The sequence below is a fragment of the Venustampulla echinocandica genome, assembly GCF_003357145.1.
Source record: "Venustampulla echinocandica strain BP 5553 chromosome Unknown scaffold_1, whole genome shotgun sequence".
In the NCBI taxonomy this organism is placed as follows: domain Eukaryota; kingdom Fungi; phylum Ascomycota; class Leotiomycetes; order Helotiales; family Pleuroascaceae; genus Venustampulla; species Venustampulla echinocandica.
The window spans coordinates 5,398,310-5,416,890 of NW_022474206.1; the positions used below are offsets into that span (position 1 = coordinate 5,398,310).

General features: G+C 47.0%; 5 protein-coding genes across 5 annotated transcripts; 2 read left to right on the forward strand and 3 right to left on the reverse strand.

Annotated features, from left to right (window-relative positions):
* On the forward strand, window positions 1-1,439 carry BP5553_04276 (uncharacterized protein; the record flags this gene model as incomplete). The annotated part of the gene is made up of 2 exons (XM_032012899.1): window positions 1-577; window positions 637-1,439. The coding sequence occupies 2 exons, from the start codon at window positions 1-3 to the stop codon at window positions 1,437-1,439; spliced, it is 1,380 nt and encodes a 459-aa protein (XP_031872592.1).
* A 3,638-nt stretch (window positions 1,440-5,077) lies between these two features.
* BP5553_04277 (Uncharacterized protein) lies at window positions 5,078-9,294 on the reverse strand (the record flags this gene model as incomplete). The annotated part of the gene is made up of 12 exons (XM_032012900.1): window positions 5,078-5,567; window positions 5,650-5,684; window positions 5,737-5,789; window positions 5,852-6,283; window positions 6,431-6,519; window positions 6,674-6,775; window positions 6,831-7,074; window positions 7,144-7,306; window positions 7,424-8,270; window positions 8,330-8,871; window positions 8,928-8,955; window positions 9,020-9,294. The coding sequence occupies 12 exons, from the start codon at window positions 9,292-9,294 to the stop codon at window positions 5,078-5,080; spliced, it is 3,300 nt and encodes a 1,099-aa protein (XP_031872593.1).
* Window positions 9,295-10,655: 1,361 nt separating this feature from the next.
* Window positions 10,656-11,440, forward strand: BP5553_04278 (Uncharacterized protein; the record flags this gene model as incomplete). Its single annotated transcript, XM_032012901.1, has 4 exons — window positions 10,656-10,719; window positions 10,769-10,854; window positions 10,917-11,007; window positions 11,097-11,440. The coding sequence occupies 4 exons, from the start codon at window positions 10,656-10,658 to the stop codon at window positions 11,438-11,440; spliced, it is 585 nt and encodes a 194-aa protein (XP_031872594.1).
* A 224-nt stretch (window positions 11,441-11,664) lies between these two features.
* BP5553_04279 (uncharacterized protein) lies at window positions 11,665-12,680 on the reverse strand (the record flags this gene model as incomplete). The annotated part of the gene is made up of 5 exons (XM_032012902.1): window positions 11,665-11,895; window positions 11,953-12,087; window positions 12,153-12,413; window positions 12,482-12,522; window positions 12,602-12,680. The coding sequence occupies 5 exons, from the start codon at window positions 12,678-12,680 to the stop codon at window positions 11,665-11,667; spliced, it is 747 nt and encodes a 248-aa protein (XP_031872595.1).
* Window positions 12,681-13,087: 407 nt separating this feature from the next.
* Window positions 13,088-17,851, reverse strand: BP5553_04280 (uncharacterized protein; the record flags this gene model as incomplete). Its single annotated transcript, XM_032012903.1, has 2 exons — window positions 13,088-17,586; window positions 17,641-17,851. 2 exons carry the CDS (start codon window positions 17,849-17,851, stop codon window positions 13,088-13,090), a joined length of 4,710 nt encoding a protein of 1,569 aa, XP_031872596.1.
* Window positions 17,852-18,581: the final 730 nt, after the last annotated feature.

The window sequence follows — 18,581 nt, forward strand, 5'->3', positions numbered from 1 at the left end:
ATGCATGCTTCTAAGCTGCCTACACTCAGTCCTCCTGCAATCAGCATACCTGAGCCGGATCACTTGGTGCTAGAAGAATCATCCCGTGGTGAAATCGAATCTGCCTTGACTTATGGGCGGTTGGGCGGCCATCATCCTATTCATCTTGGCGATCATCTTGGAGACGGTCGATACCGCATCATTCACAAGCTAGGCAGTGGGGGGTTCGCAAACGTCTGGCTTTGTCGGGATATGAAATCTCGGGAAATAACCAAGTATGTCGCGCTGAAGGTGCTGTTATCGGGTGCGTCGGTGGGGGATGACTGTGACGAAATGCGAGTGAGCAAGATGCTCGGGAAATTGCACTTGGACATGGATCAAGAGGCTGGTGCAAAATACATATGCCTGCCTTCAGATCACTTCGAGATCGATGGCCCCAATGGATCTCACCGTTGCTTCGTCTACCCAGTCCTTGGTCCGACAGTCACTGCTCCTATTTTGCGCAAGTTTGAATCTCCCGACAAGGTTTTGAGAAATATTTGCCTCAAAGTAGTGCAGGCCATAGATTTTCTCCACGGTCATGGAATATGTCACGGTGGTAAGCAATTTCACCTTCTTCTTACCTCAGTTAAGCCTATGTCTCTAATGCCCCGTCAGACCTCACTCCGTTCAATATACTTTTACAAACTTCTGGCCTCGATGGCCTCTCAGAAGATGAAATAATTCACATGCTCGGGGAACCAAGAAAGGTGAGAGTCCTGACACAGTCTGGCGAGAACCCTACGGAGCCAACGGCCCCAAAATACCTTGTCCGCCCGGTAGACTGGAACTCAACCTCGATTGATCTCAAATTTGTGAGCGACCAACCTTGCGTTATTGATCTGGGTCAATCATTCCAGGTCACGGATCCGCCTAGAGATTTTGCTCTTACTCCAGAACCATATCAATCACCTGAGTTAATGTTAGACAAGGCACTTGGGCTCGGCTGTGACCTATGGGCGCTGGGTTGCACATTGTTTGAGATTCGAACCGGAGGACGCCTGTTCGGAAAGTGGGCTAACACTGACGATGCCTATCTCTGCGATATGGCTAATACACTGGGAAAATTTCCCGAACCGTGGTGGTCGACAACCTGGGAGAGTCGAAAGAAATGGTACAAGGACGAAGTGGACTCCCAGGGCCGTGTAATCTCCATTCTGAACGACCTCGCCAAAGACAACGTGGTCCCAGAGGAACCAGAATCTAACCGCGATATTCATCCCTCTGGGTCATTACAGGGGAAGTTAGCTCAGGGTCTCCGGTACGAGGTTGGGTGGCCAAGTTGGGACTCTTTTAGTCGCGATATTTCTGCAGATGAAATAGAGATGTTTTCGGATCTTCTTGGCAAGCTCGTAAAATTCGATCCGAAGGACCGCCTCACTGCGAAAGCTGCGCAAGATCACGAATGGTTCAAGATGTAACTTAGCTTGTTTGGGTAGTGGCCGTCCCCTAGTCGCGGCGATGGGTCTAACCTGCCTCTGGTAGCCCTTTTCCAAGTCATTAATTCTACCTGTTTCCTCACTGCATCCCCTTCTGATCAAAAGTTTCCGTTATGGGACATAATGTTCATCTCCTCAACTGAATTTTAAAATGCCGTGGTTAGATAGTGAATTCCTAACAAGCTCAATTGAGAAATTAAGCTTCCCTTAAACCGTTAGTCGTAATCCCACAGCTCCTACATCTAAATATTACGTGCTCTTTTCCCGGCGCCTTTACCAGCCTCAGACATTGAAATGAGTTCATCTTACTACGACTTGAAGTTTATTCGTCAGCTAACAGAAACCCACATATGACACCGAGCACAGAAGTGATTTGGCTTCTAGGAATATATAATTGAGTTATTATATTCCCCACAACATTCTAGATTGGCTGTTGTACCTCAAGATATCGTAGAATCCCCGCTCGCTGGCTAATATAATACATCATGGCTGTAATATCCACTGCCTCACCTGCAATGGCACAGCTCTCATGGCTTTAACATATTACTATCTACTATTTGGCCGTGGTGCATCCAAGTTCCTTGTTTTCTTGGCCTTCGAAACCTCCTTCTCTTCGGCCGACAGTGGAATTGCAGCATAATCCCGCCGAAACAACTTCCCCGGCGGCCGTGTCGGATACAATGGTATCGGAAATCAGTAATATTTTTTTCGGGCTCCCACAGCTACTTCGGGGGAAAAATAAATCGGCGCGAATTCTGAATCGATATCAAAACAGTAGTTATAATTATTATTAACTTATTTAGATATATTTCTATGTTCTAGCTTTATTATAATGGAGAAGGTCTCTAAAATACAGTTTATTAACCTTTTTAGAGCGATTTTAGATTTTAGCTAATTCGTAATTTTCCCCGAAGTAGCTGTGGGAGCCTGAAAAAAATATTACTGATTTCCGATACCATTGTAGCCAAGTGCTTCCATAATAAGACATGCGACTGAGACCTACATCATAACCATACATCAAGCTCTTATCCAGGAAATTTGCTTCAACTCCGGGAATGAAGGAAGATGGGAACCTTGCACTGCATATTCTTTTATCTCTTCCAGCCACATGGTTCATATATTTTGAGTCGTCAGTCGCTTTGGATTTTGGTGATACTTCGATCGAAAACGTATGGTTCTAGGTGAGGTTCGATGTCTTCTGGTAGCCTGTGTCTTGAGTTCGAACGACCGGCGGAAGCCTCCCCAGCGACTGGGACCGTAGAAGACCACGTTGGCAAATACATTCGGCTGTGCCCTAAAGTTCACGGCCGGTTTGGGCAAATTAGTGGCAGAAACAACGGAAAACTCGATTTTATCACATCTCTCCCTTCCTGAGAGAATCTTTTCGGATTGTTTCCAGTTTTCCAATCCTAACATTGCTTGACGACTGATGGCGTGCTGCGAGTGATCAAATTCTCTACAGGAAGGCAGTGTGTCATCGATCTCATCCCGTGTAGAGAGTTGCTTTTCGACCCAGGCAGAGCGCATATCCATCTTTCTTCCTTCCCAGGAAAGCTCGATAAAATCCACTGACTTGTTACGTGTCTCCACCTAGGGAAAATGGTTGACATCTCTTGCAAGATACCCAAAATATACGAGAGAATTCTGTAGTAGCTCTTTTTCGCTAGCTCGAGTTCCACTGGAAGCTTTAATTGCTCGTCGCTGCCCATATCCTGAACAATGTTAAATTCGACTTCGAATATGTCCAAATCGCTGACTAGCTTCAATATCTATGGCTTCTTGAATGACTGGTGAGAATTCTGAATCATCTATGGCTTGGTCGCTTCCGCCTTCAAAGATATAGGGTGGGGGATCCGATTTCGAGCACATGCCAACTTGCTCTCCAGGGTCGCCAAGGGACATATGTCTGGTTGCTTCATTTAATGTTTGGAACTTCTCCTCTAGGGGTGGCTGATTTGTTCTCGGGGTGTAGTCTGGGAAAAGCTCATCTTCCACCTATTCCACTTCCCCCTCCTCGAGCCCGCCGCCGTTGATAGAGACGAACCCCTCGTCAATAATTTCTTTGGAAATCCCTCGATTTTGGAGCTCTATCTCTATAGCTAGCCAATCTGATACGCTTGACCGGAAGGGGGTCGTGATAATCCAGTTTCATAAATCTCGCCCAAGATCTCCCCAATCTTGTCTTGTTGATCCCTTTACACAGTTCAATATGTCAGCACGAGGTTTTCTTTTAATTCAAGCCCTGAAATCCTCCCGCATCCGCAAAATATCCAAATAAATTAGGTGGGAGATAAGACCCTAAAATATAACTAACTTAAACGGCTTAGGAGCATCAAAAAAGTGAATATCTAATGCTCTTGTATCACCGACTCCGTTTATAACACCCAGGGTGGATAGGGAAAGGGGTTACTTCAAGATCCGGAGTAGTTTATATATCAAATATTCGTCCGTAGACATAATATGGTACCACCATTATTCACGCTCAAGAATCGAACTCATCCGATCTAGTAAGTGTGCGTTCCAACGCACAGTTGATGACAATTTAAGCTCCGGGCATTGAAAAGGCACTAGTTATTTTCCACATTACCAAAATCAAGGATTTTTATCGGATTAATGATATGGTAGAAGAAAATTTCCTAGCAGCGGACCGCATAGGTACCTTTGTAGGCGCTCAACAAAGCCGGAAAGCCGACTGGCCGGGTCTAATCTCCTATCTCTGATTGATGTACAACCCACTTGGCTTGGGTTCGATTTAAGGTCAGTAAATGCATATTCTAATTCAAGAAGCGTCGTGTGGATCCACGACACGAGATCGTCGAGGGTGCTTCTGTGCTCAGGGGACAATTCTCCCTTCTGAGCCTAGTCTTCAACCAAATTCAAAGATCATATTATAGAGAGTAATTGGCCGCATGTAGGTTCCAGTTGGGTGGATGCTTTTGATAGCAATCTATAGACCTATTTCGTGGGTGAGAAAACTACGAAAATGTAATGATAGTTGAAGCAAGCTCTGCTTACCTTCCAAGCTCGCTCGAACAATTCGTGCATCATAACTCGATCATCGTCCCCAAGAGAACCTGACCCGGGAGTTTTATTTGGACCATCGAGGATATGAATATAGCGTTGCTCAGTTTCTGTTAGCGATGTTGAGCTGTTGCCGGTTAACGGCGAAGGGGTTAAATTGGAACCTGTGTTTAGAATTTGGAGATAACATTCTGGAGTGATGGGGTTTGAATGTTGAGATGCGATTCTGAATAAACAGGCATTTGAATCCTTCATCGCCCGTTTTTGTTTGTACAGCCAATAGTCAATTAGGCCACTGATACTTTTATGTCAACGTAAGAAAGAAAAGTAGAGGGCTATGATGGCATAAATCATTTCCCAAATAAGGTACTAGGATCTCGGGGTGATATTAAAGTTAGCTAATAATCAGCTTCTTGGTATAGGGCACAGCCTAACAGTTACCCTGTACTAAGATATCAGGGATTCAGGTCGTCCCACTGAAACCAACTGCTCGTGCTGGGCGGACTAGGGAATGACGATCGGCCCCCAACTACAGTGCATTGTAGGCCCTAAGCTCGTAATGTACCAAGACGCTATTTGCTGACTCTCAACGATGCAATTTAATCTCTCTTCCCCTTTATATCCCCGGTTTCCGAGCCAGTGCTGTCTACACTACTATTGCTGTCATTAACCATAAAGGAAAAATCCGTCTCACCCACCAAATCCCTCACATCATCAACTAGTCGCTCTAGATCATCACTGACGAGACTACTCGCAACCTGCATTACAGCATACGCCGAATATCCAAGCTCTTCCACATGCCGCGCATCAAGGATACCACTGTTGAGGGCTTCCAGGCGCTTGGTGAGATTGAAAGGCTCAGGATGTTGAATATAGGGTGGTAGTGCCGAGCCCTGTTTGACGGATGCGGAGAGCATGGAGAGGACTGATGTTACTGAGTGCGAGGTGGGGCCTACCCTCCGCATGAGGCTGCTTAGCTCTTTAATCCAGGTTTGTCGGTTGGCGGGAATGGTGGTTGGGCATCCGGAGCCGCGTTCATTAGACAATGATTTTGTGGCATAAATGATGAGAGAAAGATAGTTCATGATGCTAAAAATAGATAGGTAAGTGAGTATAGTATTCATAAAAGTGGGAGGGAAAATCAACGAGGAGAAATTAAAATCCAACGTACTTGGTGGCCCGAAGAATGATGTTTTCGTATGTTGCCTGTGAATAGTGTCAGAAAGACTGGTAAAGCAATGTTAGTTATTACGCTTACCCGTGGAAATTTTCCGCCGATAGTCGGTTCCCATTTTTCGAATTCAGCATGCTCTGGGCTGTGTTAGCTCAAGTCCCCAGATATTTACACATGTTCGTCTCAAAGGGCTTCTTACCCTGTAGCGATGGAAGCAGCATCAGTAGCTTCCCAAAGATCTTGAACCGAACCTTCTCAAGCCTCCTCCCAGGAGAAGTTTTCAGCTCCATATCTCCTTCTACGTCGTGAATTCTCGCTTTGATTGTGCTATGCACGACCGCATGGTAGTTGGCCAATAGGTAGAGCGTTGAACCAAGGTCTCTACGCAGCCAGGAACGGTCGCTGATTGGATACGGAAATATTGTCCATATAAAGGAAACAAATGAGCCGCCAGCGACGCAGGCTAAGCGGTAAGGGGCCAGCTTGTAGATCGGATACCAAGGTTGACCGGTCCGTTCTGATGCAACAATTCCAATCTTCACCACCTGTAGTTCATAGCCGACGATGAGGACTTGCGTAACCATACAGACCAGCCAGATGGGAAGAAAGCGAGGAAATTTTAGAAAAAAGTCTAAATAAGGTCAGCCATCTGTCTGCCAGACGTCACCAGATGAGGGTGAGTAGACGAGTAAAGAGATCGACAGTGGGCTGTGCCAATTCATCGTGGTAGATGACAGCCCAAAAGCCGCTAAAAGAGAACATATAAAATAATTCTTACACATCTCTAAGAATATAAAGAACCATAGCATGACGATAACTCCAGGAGTCTTTTTGTCTACGATATACCAGATGACGATGGAGATGACCCTGCAAAATCCATAAATTAGTTCCAATTTTCAGAGTTAGGTATAGGCAGCCCAGGTAAGAGAGAGTGGCGAGCGGAGCTTAGATGAAAATCGCAGCCATCTCTACCTTAAATTGTTCAGGGCAAATGGAGAGAGAATCTTCTTAATATACTCACATTGATAAAGCAGTTCCCACCATTCTTCCCATGAGCCCGAACATCGATCGTCCTGCCGACGGTGTCATACCTATTGCGATGATAATCATAGCCCAAACTAGCCTTTAAGGGCCCATTAGTTTCACCCTTTCAAATTTTAAGTAGCATGCATACTAACCTGTTTTTAACGAAGAAAAGCGCGGTGTCTTTCAAATACGCAACGATGCCGATTGTTAGGGTCGCACAGGCGGCTCGAAACCCGAACGCGGACTCCGGTGATCCTAAGAATCGAGGAATTACCCTGATGCCGTTTCCGAAGTGCTGCCAGGCCGTTTGAGGGGGGAGATGCTCTGGATCCTTCTTGGGGTTGAAGCCTGCACCGAGGAAAATATTTCTGCCGCCAGATTCCAATGAATCCGGAGCTATAACCAAGTCAGCTTTCTACTCCACGGTATGCACCAAACAGAGCCGTTTCAGGAGGGTGAACAAACATTCATTATCCAGTGAGGTGTCTTCCTTGCCTATCGACATTACCCATTTCCGAAGGCGTCGAAAGCTAGGAAAGATAAGGCGATTTTTCTTCATGCAACCATCCTCGACTTTCTTATCCGCAAATTTCACCAAATCTAATACAGCTTGTCCAATAGAGTGTAGCTAGGTTGTCGATAGGTTAGCTTGGTTCTGAGACTACATGTTGTAAAGGTGGGAACTGCATTTGATGGCGGCCAAAATAGAGAAATTGCGCTCCATAATTAGAGAATATGGACTTACCAGGAATTCCATATACAGGATGAGGTATAACTGCTGCTGGTCGCGGGAACGCTCTAACTCATCTGGTATCAAATGGTGGCCTGGAGAGGGTTCCTTTGATGTATCGAAATAATCCTCTGGAAACCCTTTCTCTCTTGCCCAAGCCTTTAGGGTTTGCCCTCGGCTGTCATAAAGCTCCTTCAACTTTTCGTCTAGATACTTTCCAAACGCCGGGTCCCCAGGTTTCGAACCTGTTCCTTTGCTTTCGACGTCATCCCTCTTCGCCTTCTTCGGAGCTTTGATCAGTTCAAGCGCTAGCCCGGCATGCTCCAAACCCTCGTCCATCACAGCCGTGGCAGCAGCAAAAGGCTTGTGCAAGGTCTTCATTATCACATTCCATAGTTCCTTCTCTTTGTCCTTATCCGTATCGCTAGAACGCTCAAAAGACTCTCCCTTAACGGATTGCGTATCTGGATCATCAGTCCACCCCCGCCTTTCAGCAACTCTCTCAAATATATCGGTGATAGTTGACATGCCTATCAGGGGGACGAGGATGCCGCGGAACAAAATGAATATTTGACCAAGATCTTCCGGTTGCAACTTTCCCCACACAACCTCTCTCTTTGCGAAGGGGAGGTCGCCGTATATTTTGCCGTGGAGTCCTTTCAGCGCTGCAACTGCCCCTTTAAGAGCCTTGCTCTCTGGTGTTTCGGTACGATTCGGCTGCTCGTTTGCTCTATGCTTGCTCTTCTTCTTTTTCCCCTGCTGCTTCGTTGCGTCGGCGTTGGCAGCTGCCTGGTCTCCTGAGGCCGAGCTAGAAAACATATCACTGCTTTCCAGACTCTCAATGTAGGCAACTTGTGCTTTCCTAACAAAAATTAGTCAGTGATTTGGAATTTAGAATGTTCCATGCAACGGCAAACTTACAGGGCACCCCTTACAACTCCTAAATATCCTTCAAACTCCTTTAATACCACAGTCCGTGAGGTGAATGGGAAAACAAACAAATTGACGCCGGTAGAAAGAGCAAAAGCGGTAAGGAAGGCTATCAAGATCTGCTTGATCAAGACCTCCCCCTGTTTCATGGAGGCGAAGTTAGGCCCGTATGTAAATGAAATATTCGTAAAAATTGAGTACATTATCACGGGAATCTGAAGCGCGGGAAACTTCGCCCGCATACAGTTCGAGATATAAATATTAGCAAATAGCCAGATAGCGCACACAGCGGACTGGGACGAATTATAGAGCGCTGTTGAACCAGGAGGAGTTGCGTGTTTTCGGGCCTCTATACCAGACCATATACCTAGTAGGCCAATCGCAGACCCAATGCAGACTCCAAGGACGTTGAGAATGAGAGTCTGGAAGAATTTCGCCCGTGGCATAATAGAAATGCTTAAGATAGAGATAATAGGCACAAGATAGCCCAGCGTGGCGAACGTTCGTGCAACTGAATCTGCCTGATAAAATGCCTATTAAGTGTCAGCAAACTTTTCTATTTCTTCAATTGGACCTTTGCATAGCATACCACACCGATAGCTGGCGCGATGCTCCCCCTGAAATATAACACGTTGTTAGTCAATGCCCCAGCCAGAAAACTGTAGACGGTTTGAAACTTACTTCAGCATCATCATCAGTAGAGGAGGGGTTATTCCCAGCTTTGCCCAAGCCTTCTTTAACATAGACGGTTCCTTTTGTGGCGTCACACCCACTTTCTCGGCCTTCTCGGTGTTCTCTCCACCGTCTGCTGGCATTTTCAACGTGGTTGCGTCGCCTTCTCTAACCTCATCATTCCCAATTGAATTGCGTCCATTGGGCCGCCCATTTTCTTGACGTTCGCGAGCCATCCCCTGGTCAACCTCGTGCTGTTGAGGGCAAGGCTGTTGATCTGCCATATTGGGTGGACGAGATTATACCCCGTGTTCCCAACTGAGGAATTTGAAAATATTCTATATTCAACGCATTGGACGCTCAATGAGAAAAATGGAACCTAGAGTGCAATTGGGTACATGCTACCACGTTTGCGATCTGGACAGCTTCTAGACTTGAGCAGTATGCAAAGATCGAGAAGATATAAAGTAGGGGCGTGTAGCATTGTTTTGGCCTGGATCATTCTATATATAGGGACCGGTATGGCCGAGTCTGGCGTTGTGGGCCAGTGATGCTGACCGAGGTTGGCCAGGATCGCCGGGTTGTTTTTATCGGGTCTGTGGTGAACATAGTAAGTTACCTAGCTACAGTACCTAAGGTAGATAGGTGGCTGCACAAGGTTTATTTCCTACTGATCATCCATAGCTGAACGGTTAGGGAGGACCAAGTAACAAGTAAGGATCCAAAACGACAAAAATGATAACAAGAGTACTCATACGGAGCACAGCGTAAGTACGATGTACAGTACAGTATATTCCGCCAACTAACCGGAGTCGTATGCAGTGTTCGTATTCGTACTCTGTAACGAAAAAGACAAAAACATATATATCTTACCACGTGATATGCACAAGGCGCAGCAGCATAAAGGTACCTGTTGGCACGTGATACATGTGTAAGCCGTTTCCGAAGCCAATTCCTTGTTCGCGTCCATGTCGCGCTCTCTCCCCTTGTTTTGTCCTGTCATCTCTCCAACAACGAACGCAATCTCAGATCCATATTAACAACAACCCCTCTCATATCCAGGTACGTGACCTTTCCATCTATTAAGTCCATTTATCGGTGTTCTTTTCCTTTGCGAAGAGCTTCGTTGCAAATCTTTAAGGGGGGACGATGACAAGGGTTATCGAGTGGACTTCAATAGCTACCCTTTTTACAATACAGCCTAGTGGCCACTTCCGCCATGTAAAGACCAAGCAAAAGCAGCCTTCTTAATAATCCAAGTGGCCATTTCTATTTCTAGCCTCAAGACTCCATAATTTATAGATACCTACCCGCTCTGAGTAGCTCGTGCGATGTTAAAGACCCTTTCCTAGCTCTTTCACTTGTCATAGTTCTCGATCCCCTTGCATATTTTCTTTATGCACAGAATCTTCGAGTCATGGTCTTTTAAAGATCTACGTTTTATGAAACCGTTTCCCCCAGAGCACCATTATCCCACCATTCCACCTCGTTGAAGTCTAGGCCAGGCTTAGGCTAACATAAAATTGCAGAATCAAGGAGAAGCACAGGGCCAATTGCCTAGAAAGGACCTCCCATTCAGTAGATACTAGTCCGAGGCCGACAAACAAAGCCCATAACCAATAAAGCACACTTTTTCATTCCCAACATGCCTTACAATACAACCGCCATTCCCCCTCGACGGGAACCAGCAGGTTCAACACAGCTGCCTCGTAAGTGTCATCTCAACTCGTGTTAACGCATATCTAATTAATACCACAGTATCTCGGATAAAAAAGATGATAGCGCTGGATCAAGATATCGCCACGTGCGCCAGCAGCGCCTCATTCCTCATCACAATAGCAACCGTGCGTAAATCCACCGTCTCTCCCGAAATCTAAAACACGGGAATTAATGCGGCGCCCAACAGGAGATGTTCATTCAATATATGGCAGAGCAAGGACACAATGTCGTAAAATCAGAGCGTAAGCCGCGACGGAATATCCAATACCGTGATCTCTGTAAGTGCCCATATCCTTTCCCGTATACCGGCTTATCCATCCCCTATCTCTCATCGCCCCTTACTCCTACATCCTAACACACACGCCAGCAAACGCTGTAGCCCGCCTCGACAACCTAGAATTCCTGGTTGACGTTGTCCCCCGCACCGTCCCCTATAAGCAAGTGAGAGAGAAGAAGACTCCCACCGCGGCAGTAGGAGGAACGAGCCATGGTCATCCTACGGTCAACAGTGAGAACAGCAATGTGGAGGCCGGACAGATGACGCTCGATGTCACGCTACCTATTATGAACGGAAGTGCGAATGGCTTTCCGTCGCATGGAGGAGCAGGCTCTGCTGATAGAGAGAGCAGCGTGGCGGATCCTAATATGCAATTGGAGATGGAAAATCGGGTTGCCAGGAGGAGCACCAGTCAGGATGCGGAGATGAGTTGAAGCGTCTTATGTAATTTTAGTATGAAGCATTTTACCACACTCAAAAGCACGGCTTAGGGAATGAATCACGGCACCTTACGACTCTGCGAAACTGTAGTTCTATGCCATGTGAATTTATTTCTTCGGATGCATACTCTCCTGCATGGAACGGCTGACGCCTATACTTTTCGTAACCCAAACGCCATGATATGCTACCCACCCAAACCAGCATATGTGCAAACCCCCTACTCCTCCATAGCATCATCATGCACCTGAGCTGCAGCGGGTACTCGTCCTTCATTAAGCTCCTTCTCCAAGCGTTGAATATCCTGCAAACTCTTCGCATTCCTAATCAGCTCCTCGACCCTCATGCGTTCCTTATCGGTAAGCTTGACGCGGTAATTCTTTGAACTCAGATTCGCCGAGACACCGTTCGCTGATGGCACATCAAATGTCCGTGATTTGATGCCCATAATCTGTAGGATACTGTCAGCCACCATCTGAGATGTGATAATGTTATACAGTAAACCAACCTTTGAAGCAAGCGCTGACGGCTCCTCAGTAGTCCCGAACAACTCCTTTGCTTTGTTCCGCTCCACATCCTTTACCTTCCTATAATCCAAGAACCTCACACTAGGACATCTCCAAACAACCCAAAGTCGACAATGCTTAATCCGCACATATATCAGCCCATACTCACACATAGCTTCCGACGGTTCTGACGCAAACGTACCTCTTTCCTCGTCACTGGATTCTCCATCAAGACCAGATGTGTAAGTCGCGGAAACGTAGACAGAACATCCAGATCCGCCAGCTCGGCAAAATTATTCGAATTAAGAACCAGAGTCGTAAGGTTAGGCAGCGAATTCGCAAGCGTAGGCTGTATACCGGCGACTCTATTGCGTGCCAACAAGAGGGTTCGCAGCCGTGGCGACAGCGGGAAATTCCCTAGCATCTGGATATCATTGTCGGTGAAATCGATAGCGTCATGAGGCTAATCGCAGCAATCCCGTTAGCTCGGCGTCCAACATGGATTTCACTCTCAAGGGGAGCAAAACGTACCCCCGCAACACCGAGGTTCTCAATCGTTGGGATCCTGTGTCCTGTAGTTTCCAAAAGGATTCGATATCAACGCAGCTCGCCTCAAAGTGTAGTATCATGTTCTTTTCAGCATACACGCACCTCGCAGATCTAGTTCTCGCTCCTTGAGCGGGTTCAGGTAGGAGAGGGAGTTTTGGATGAGCTCAGCTGTGAGTCTCATGATGGCGGGTTACCTGTGGATGTGGATATACTGCGCAATGAGTGGGGGGACGTAAAGAAAGGGATTGGTGTAGATTTGCGCTTGTTGTATTGTACAGTCGTGGGAAGTTGACAAGGCTGAGATCACACCAATTTCTGAAGTTCGAATTATTGCGCTTAGTCATCCACGCTAAGTACCAAACCAGGCTCGACGCACGAGGGAAGGTGATTAAATACACTTTTACTTCAAGCCATTCAAAATATTTGTAATAATTATTGATATTTTTTGCAAATATTCATGATCCCAACCTTGGGGTCCAGTTCATATTATATATCTAGGCAATACGAATACCAGCTTACCACTTTCTGATCACCCACCCCCGAGCGCCGATGTAGTCTCCAAACGCCATGCAAATGCTTCTCAACCTCTTATTGAAAGACAAATATAACGCCAGATCTATCAGCAGATACCAGCATTCCATACGGCGATTCTAATAAAGCAACATCAAGAATTGAATCAAGATGTGACTTCAGCAGCTGTTGCTGTTGAAGCGAGATCACAGTAGATCTCGGTGGTTTTGTGCTAGAAGACCTACTTGTGCCCGAAGTACGGGAGCCAGCAGCTGCGTTCGGAGCTGTGGGACCTGGCCGGGGGACTCGCTCGGTGTTGAGAATCAGAGACGCCGTAGGATGTGTGGAAGTAAAAGATGGCTTTGGCTCCTCCACGTCCAGTCCGCTGACAATCACTGAGTTCTCCACGTGTGATACGTCCCAAAATCGAATCTTCTTGTCCGAACCACCGGTGACGATGAAGCCGTATTTCGATTCACGGCTATCATCGTGATTATCGGTGCCTGCTATCATAGCATGGAACCCACGATCGGAGTTATTCGATCCATTGGGTTCCAGGGCGGTTGCAAAGCGTCCAAGCATACCCTCAGGGCGGTCCTCGTCAACTGGCCAAGGATCGTAACCTTTGGGGCCATCTCGAGTGCCTCCAGATCGATAGACTTCTCTGCACTGCATTTTCTCGACATCCCAAACAGTAACCTCGCCCTGCTTGCTACCACCAGCAACACATACCCATCGACCTCTGCCTTTAGTAGGGTGTATGCACATCCGGTAAATTGAGGTAGCACCTGGAACACCCCAGGCCCGGAGGCGGACTTTGAAACGCAGGTCCCAAAGATCTAAAACGCCATGTGAAGTTCCTAATAGTAGCCATTGTCGCTTTCTGTCGACCACGAAACAAGTAGGTGTACCGTGGTGGACTGGATTTTCCAGTGTATACAAAATGCTCATCGTTCGTAGGTCGATTGCAAGAATTCTTGATCGATTTGTCGCGACAAGCAAGGTGGAACTGGTTTCTATCTTGAAGTGGTCTGCCCAAAGCGCCATCTCGCCTTCTGGGAGCTGATATTCGCGCAATACTCGGAGCTTGCCATATCGCATCGAGCCGCCAGTTTGGATGCAGTCGACTCGAACTACATTGATGCTACCGTCACTGCCGCAGCTAATGAAAGTGTGGGTATGCTCAACGAAACATAGTGCGGTGATCTTGGTCTGGTTTGCATGTTTGTGGGTTTGCCTCGACCGATGGGCTATGTTACGCTCAAGCCGCCCGGTATCCCATACCTTTACACAACCATCGTCGCTACCGGTAAGAAAGAATACGTGATCTGGTGCAACTGTGATATGATGTATTGGCCCGGTATGTTCGGAGAATGTCGCCACAAGAACACCTTCAGGTTTCCACGGCTGATCGGTGGCTTGGCTTGAACTCTTGTTAATAGCCTTCCGTCGGCTAGAGGGCGCGATCATCGGTCCAAATTCTGCAATATCGTTCGGGTAGTTGTCCACATACATTGCATCTAGCATTTTGAGTATGCTTGGGTCATTGCCGGTATAGGTATGAGCTCCTCTAAACCTGATTTGATTTTGAGCCTCCTTCTCCCTTTCTTGTGCCAACGTCAAAGCTGAATAGCCCCCAGTGGCATGGGGAAACGGGCCTTCCACTCGGCCAAAGGCGTTGGCGGAGGTCATGCCAGTTTCCGGTGATGTTTTTGATGAATCCTTTCGACCCATCAGGTTGATGGCACTAGCTCTATGCCTCATATCTCGAGAATTGACGCTCGATATTGTTTCGGGTATTGAGCCATTCTCGTCATCACTACCTCTATGAGCACCGTTCGATGGAATAGCAAGACTACCAGGGTTTCTCCGAAGTGCTGTAGCTGTTCCTGGAGCCTCGGAGTCTCGAGGGGATGCGGACTGCGCCGAGGAAGGCGAAACGGGCGACCGGCCATGGCCGTTAGACATAGCGGCTGAGTTGCCGCCGTGAGTATTTAGTCGAGTCCTTTGTGTATTATTCGCAGAGCGCCGTCTCGCAATTGAATCATCAATGGTCATTGATGCATCTAGTAACGCATCTGCGATGGTGTGCTGACCCTTAGCATCTGCATTCGACCTTCTCCTAGCTTGGATATTTGGCTCGTCTATAATTTGCTGATCATCAAACATGACCGTCTGTGGTGTAATGCCAATACTGCGAAGGTTTATAACATTGTTGAGATATGTAGGATGCTGAGCAGCCTCCCGAGATTTGGAAGGCGCAAGACGCCAGATGTATTCTCGTAAACAAAGCAATTTAAAGTCATCCTCTGGAGTGAGACCCATGTTTCTGAGCTTTGCCAACCACTGCTCGTCCTCCTCGTTTTTATTTATTTTATGTAAAGCATTGTGCCCCAGCTCCTTCGTGGATATGGTGGGTATCAAGCTATTCGAATCAAGAGAAAACGTTCGTAGGCGGTTAACAGGCTTCCAAAAGATTCCTCGGTCGACTTTCAAAGCCCAATTGATTGCAAGATCTAGCAGGGGCCGCGATAATGGCCTTTTCAGATGATCGAGCAGCACCAGTTCTGAGAAGTCCTTGATAGGTGTCTTTAAATAAGGTCTGATTAGAGGCAAGATGATGCAATACTTGTCTGCGGTTGACAAAAAGCTGGAGGCAGATAGAAACATTGCTGCAGCTTCCCGGATCCAAATATTGGGGTGCATAGTGAACCTCGCAACCACATCCACAAGTTCCCAGATCTTTGATCGTTGGAAGAGACCCAATTCGGCCATGCTAGCAAGGGAATGCAAACAGCTCTGTATGACGAATTCCTCGGGGTCGGTCAGCGCCTGTACCATCAACGGGAGAATAAACTCCTCCAAACTAGTGCCGCCTAGGAAAGTAGCCACGCCAACGATGGTCTCAAAGAAGGCACATTTAAGCATCCAGTTTCGGTCATTCAAGTAGGTATTCAAATGACTTAGGATAATGTCATTGGAATCCGCAGTACCAAAGAACATACACAACTCAGGCACAGAGCCAAGGAATGCTCGTTTGACAGAAGAATCAGAGTCTGTGATAAGGGCTTTGGTATGGCTTTCAAATATCTCGATGAGGTCAGCCCGAGTGTTATCGAACAGGCCCTGAAAAACAGGGTTTCCACCAACACCATTCTCAACTTCTGGATCAGCAGTGGGAAGAGATCCATCAGCTCGTAATGTCGCCACTATATCGAGAAATTTCGAGGCGGACGTCGCCAGACTACCCAGGCATGCGGCATAAGTCGCTCGAACCAGAGGACTAGGTTCGGATGGAGATCCTGGGAGAAATGCTTGCATTCGAGGTAGAATGTACTCGGGAAAGGCGTGCGCGTTGACTGGAGAGACCACAGTCACGAGTGCCATAAGCTGAGTTAAAGAGCGTATGGCAGCCACCTTGACGGTATCCACTTTGTCATTCAACAGTAGAACCAAGTATGGCAAAACTCTATCAAGTTTCGCCTCATCAGTCAACCTTTCAGCAAAAGCTAGAAGTAAATCGCATGCTCGTATTCTAGCTGTCGCCCGGGCAGTATTCCGGACGGATGATGTAACAAGGGCTAGAAATATAAGAGTGCCATCATCAATCAGGTTCTTGATCCCAATGATAGAGGCCTGATGTTCATTGTTCGGAATGTTAAGATGCACAGGGAAGAGTTCTAGGCCAGGTCCAGAAGAAGTTGATTTCGTAACTGTTTGCTTTTCGTTCCCATAACCTAGGAAATAAGATATCTTGTCAAAATCATAGTATATGCGATCTATACGTTCATCTGCCTCTCCGAGATTGGCCGAAGCACCCGAGATAGGTGCCCTACCGGACGACGGGTCGGTGATCAGGCCCATATATTGATGGAGGAAGCTGTAAAAATAATCTGGGAATGCTTTCTTGCTCCAGAATTCGAGATACTCCTCAGCAGAGTATCTTGATTCCGGATCAACCTGGATCATATGGGCAACCAAGTCCCTTATATCCTTATCCGGGATCCGACTAAGATGAGTAATGACGGGATCGAATTCCCCGCTTCGATACTTGAAAAGGTTATGCAGATCAAATATCGGGGCCTCCAGGAAGAGCTCTGCTATCACGCAGCCAGCACTGAACACATCCATGGCCCATGTTACCGGCGCATTTGGATCTGGGTTCTCCTCCGCAGGTAGGAACCGTTCCGGCGCAAGATAGCAGGGCCTCTTGCCTGTATTCGAAACAGCAGTTTCGAAAAAGTAGTGGAAGTCGGCAGGATTATCCTCTGGCAACTGGGTAGGCTTAAAAGACGATGAGAAATCAGACAGGTATAACCAGTTCCACGAGGTGACTAAAACATTCTGCGTCTTAATATCCCCATGAAAGATATCTCGGGTATGGCAGTCGCGGAGGCCGCAGAGGAGCTGGAATGCAAGCCATTTCTTCTCTATATCTTCTAGAAATGGTCGCGTGCTCAGTCGATCGTAGAGGGAGCTATATAAGTACTGTCGAACAAGGTATCCGCCCGTTTCGGTTTCCACGATTCGTTGATAGGCAAGGGCGTTGGGAACATCAGCCAGAGCCTTCCTCTCTTCTGCAGTATCATGTCAATATAATGATAATGATGAAACGGACATGGTGTACTCACGAATTATCCCGCGCCTGTACTTCTCCAAGCTCATGGGATAAGGCTTGACCGCGACCTTGACAACGACCACTCCATCTTGGTGCCGGGCACGTATACTTTTCATGAACCGCGCATTTCCCATGGACTTCTCATAAACAAGATCCGAGAGCTCGGGCACATCAATATTCGCGGATCCGCCTGCGAGCGCAACGAGGGAGAAGCCTTGTCCCATGGTGCTCGGAGCTCGGGGGTCATCTGAATAGAGTTGAAGTCATTGAGCTTGGAGAAAGGACGCAGCTTGGGACAGCGCAATATGCCCTCAAGCTGCAAGCCGGCCCAGCAAAACTAGAAGTAATCGCGACGAAGTTACAACAGGTATCGGGGTAGCTATTTTCATAACTGATAGGAATCGTGGAGATATCGCATGGAGTGCTCTATCAGTCGGAGGTCCCGCAATATCTAGTACGGTTGGGTACAGAGACCAATATAGCTTCTTGGTACCTTAGTACGAAGTAGAGCAGTTATCTACCTAAGGTACACAATTTTAACAACTTCCAGATTAAATCTCGCCACAACCACAAGGCTTTGATATATCCAAAGAATCCTTTACTCTGTACAAATAACAGTATTTAGTATTATTACTTTACCATCCAGCGTGGCTCTACAACAATTGTCAACTCTACACAGATGCCAAGTGGCAATTCTGTCCCTCGTCCAAAGAGAATGCTCCTCCGCAGCTCTGGTATTGATCTATCTACTGTCATTTCTTCCCTTCTTCCACCGGATTACCTGTCCACATTCGTTCTTTCTGCCCCTTGTCGTGTGCTTTTAGCATTGCTAGCGTAGCTTTATCTAACCGCTCTATCCCACCTACGTCTTCCTCATGCGCTGCTTCATCATTCTAAAAAGAAATGTCTAAATACAAGGATCCGAAGCAGCTCCTTATGTGCTTTCTGATAAAC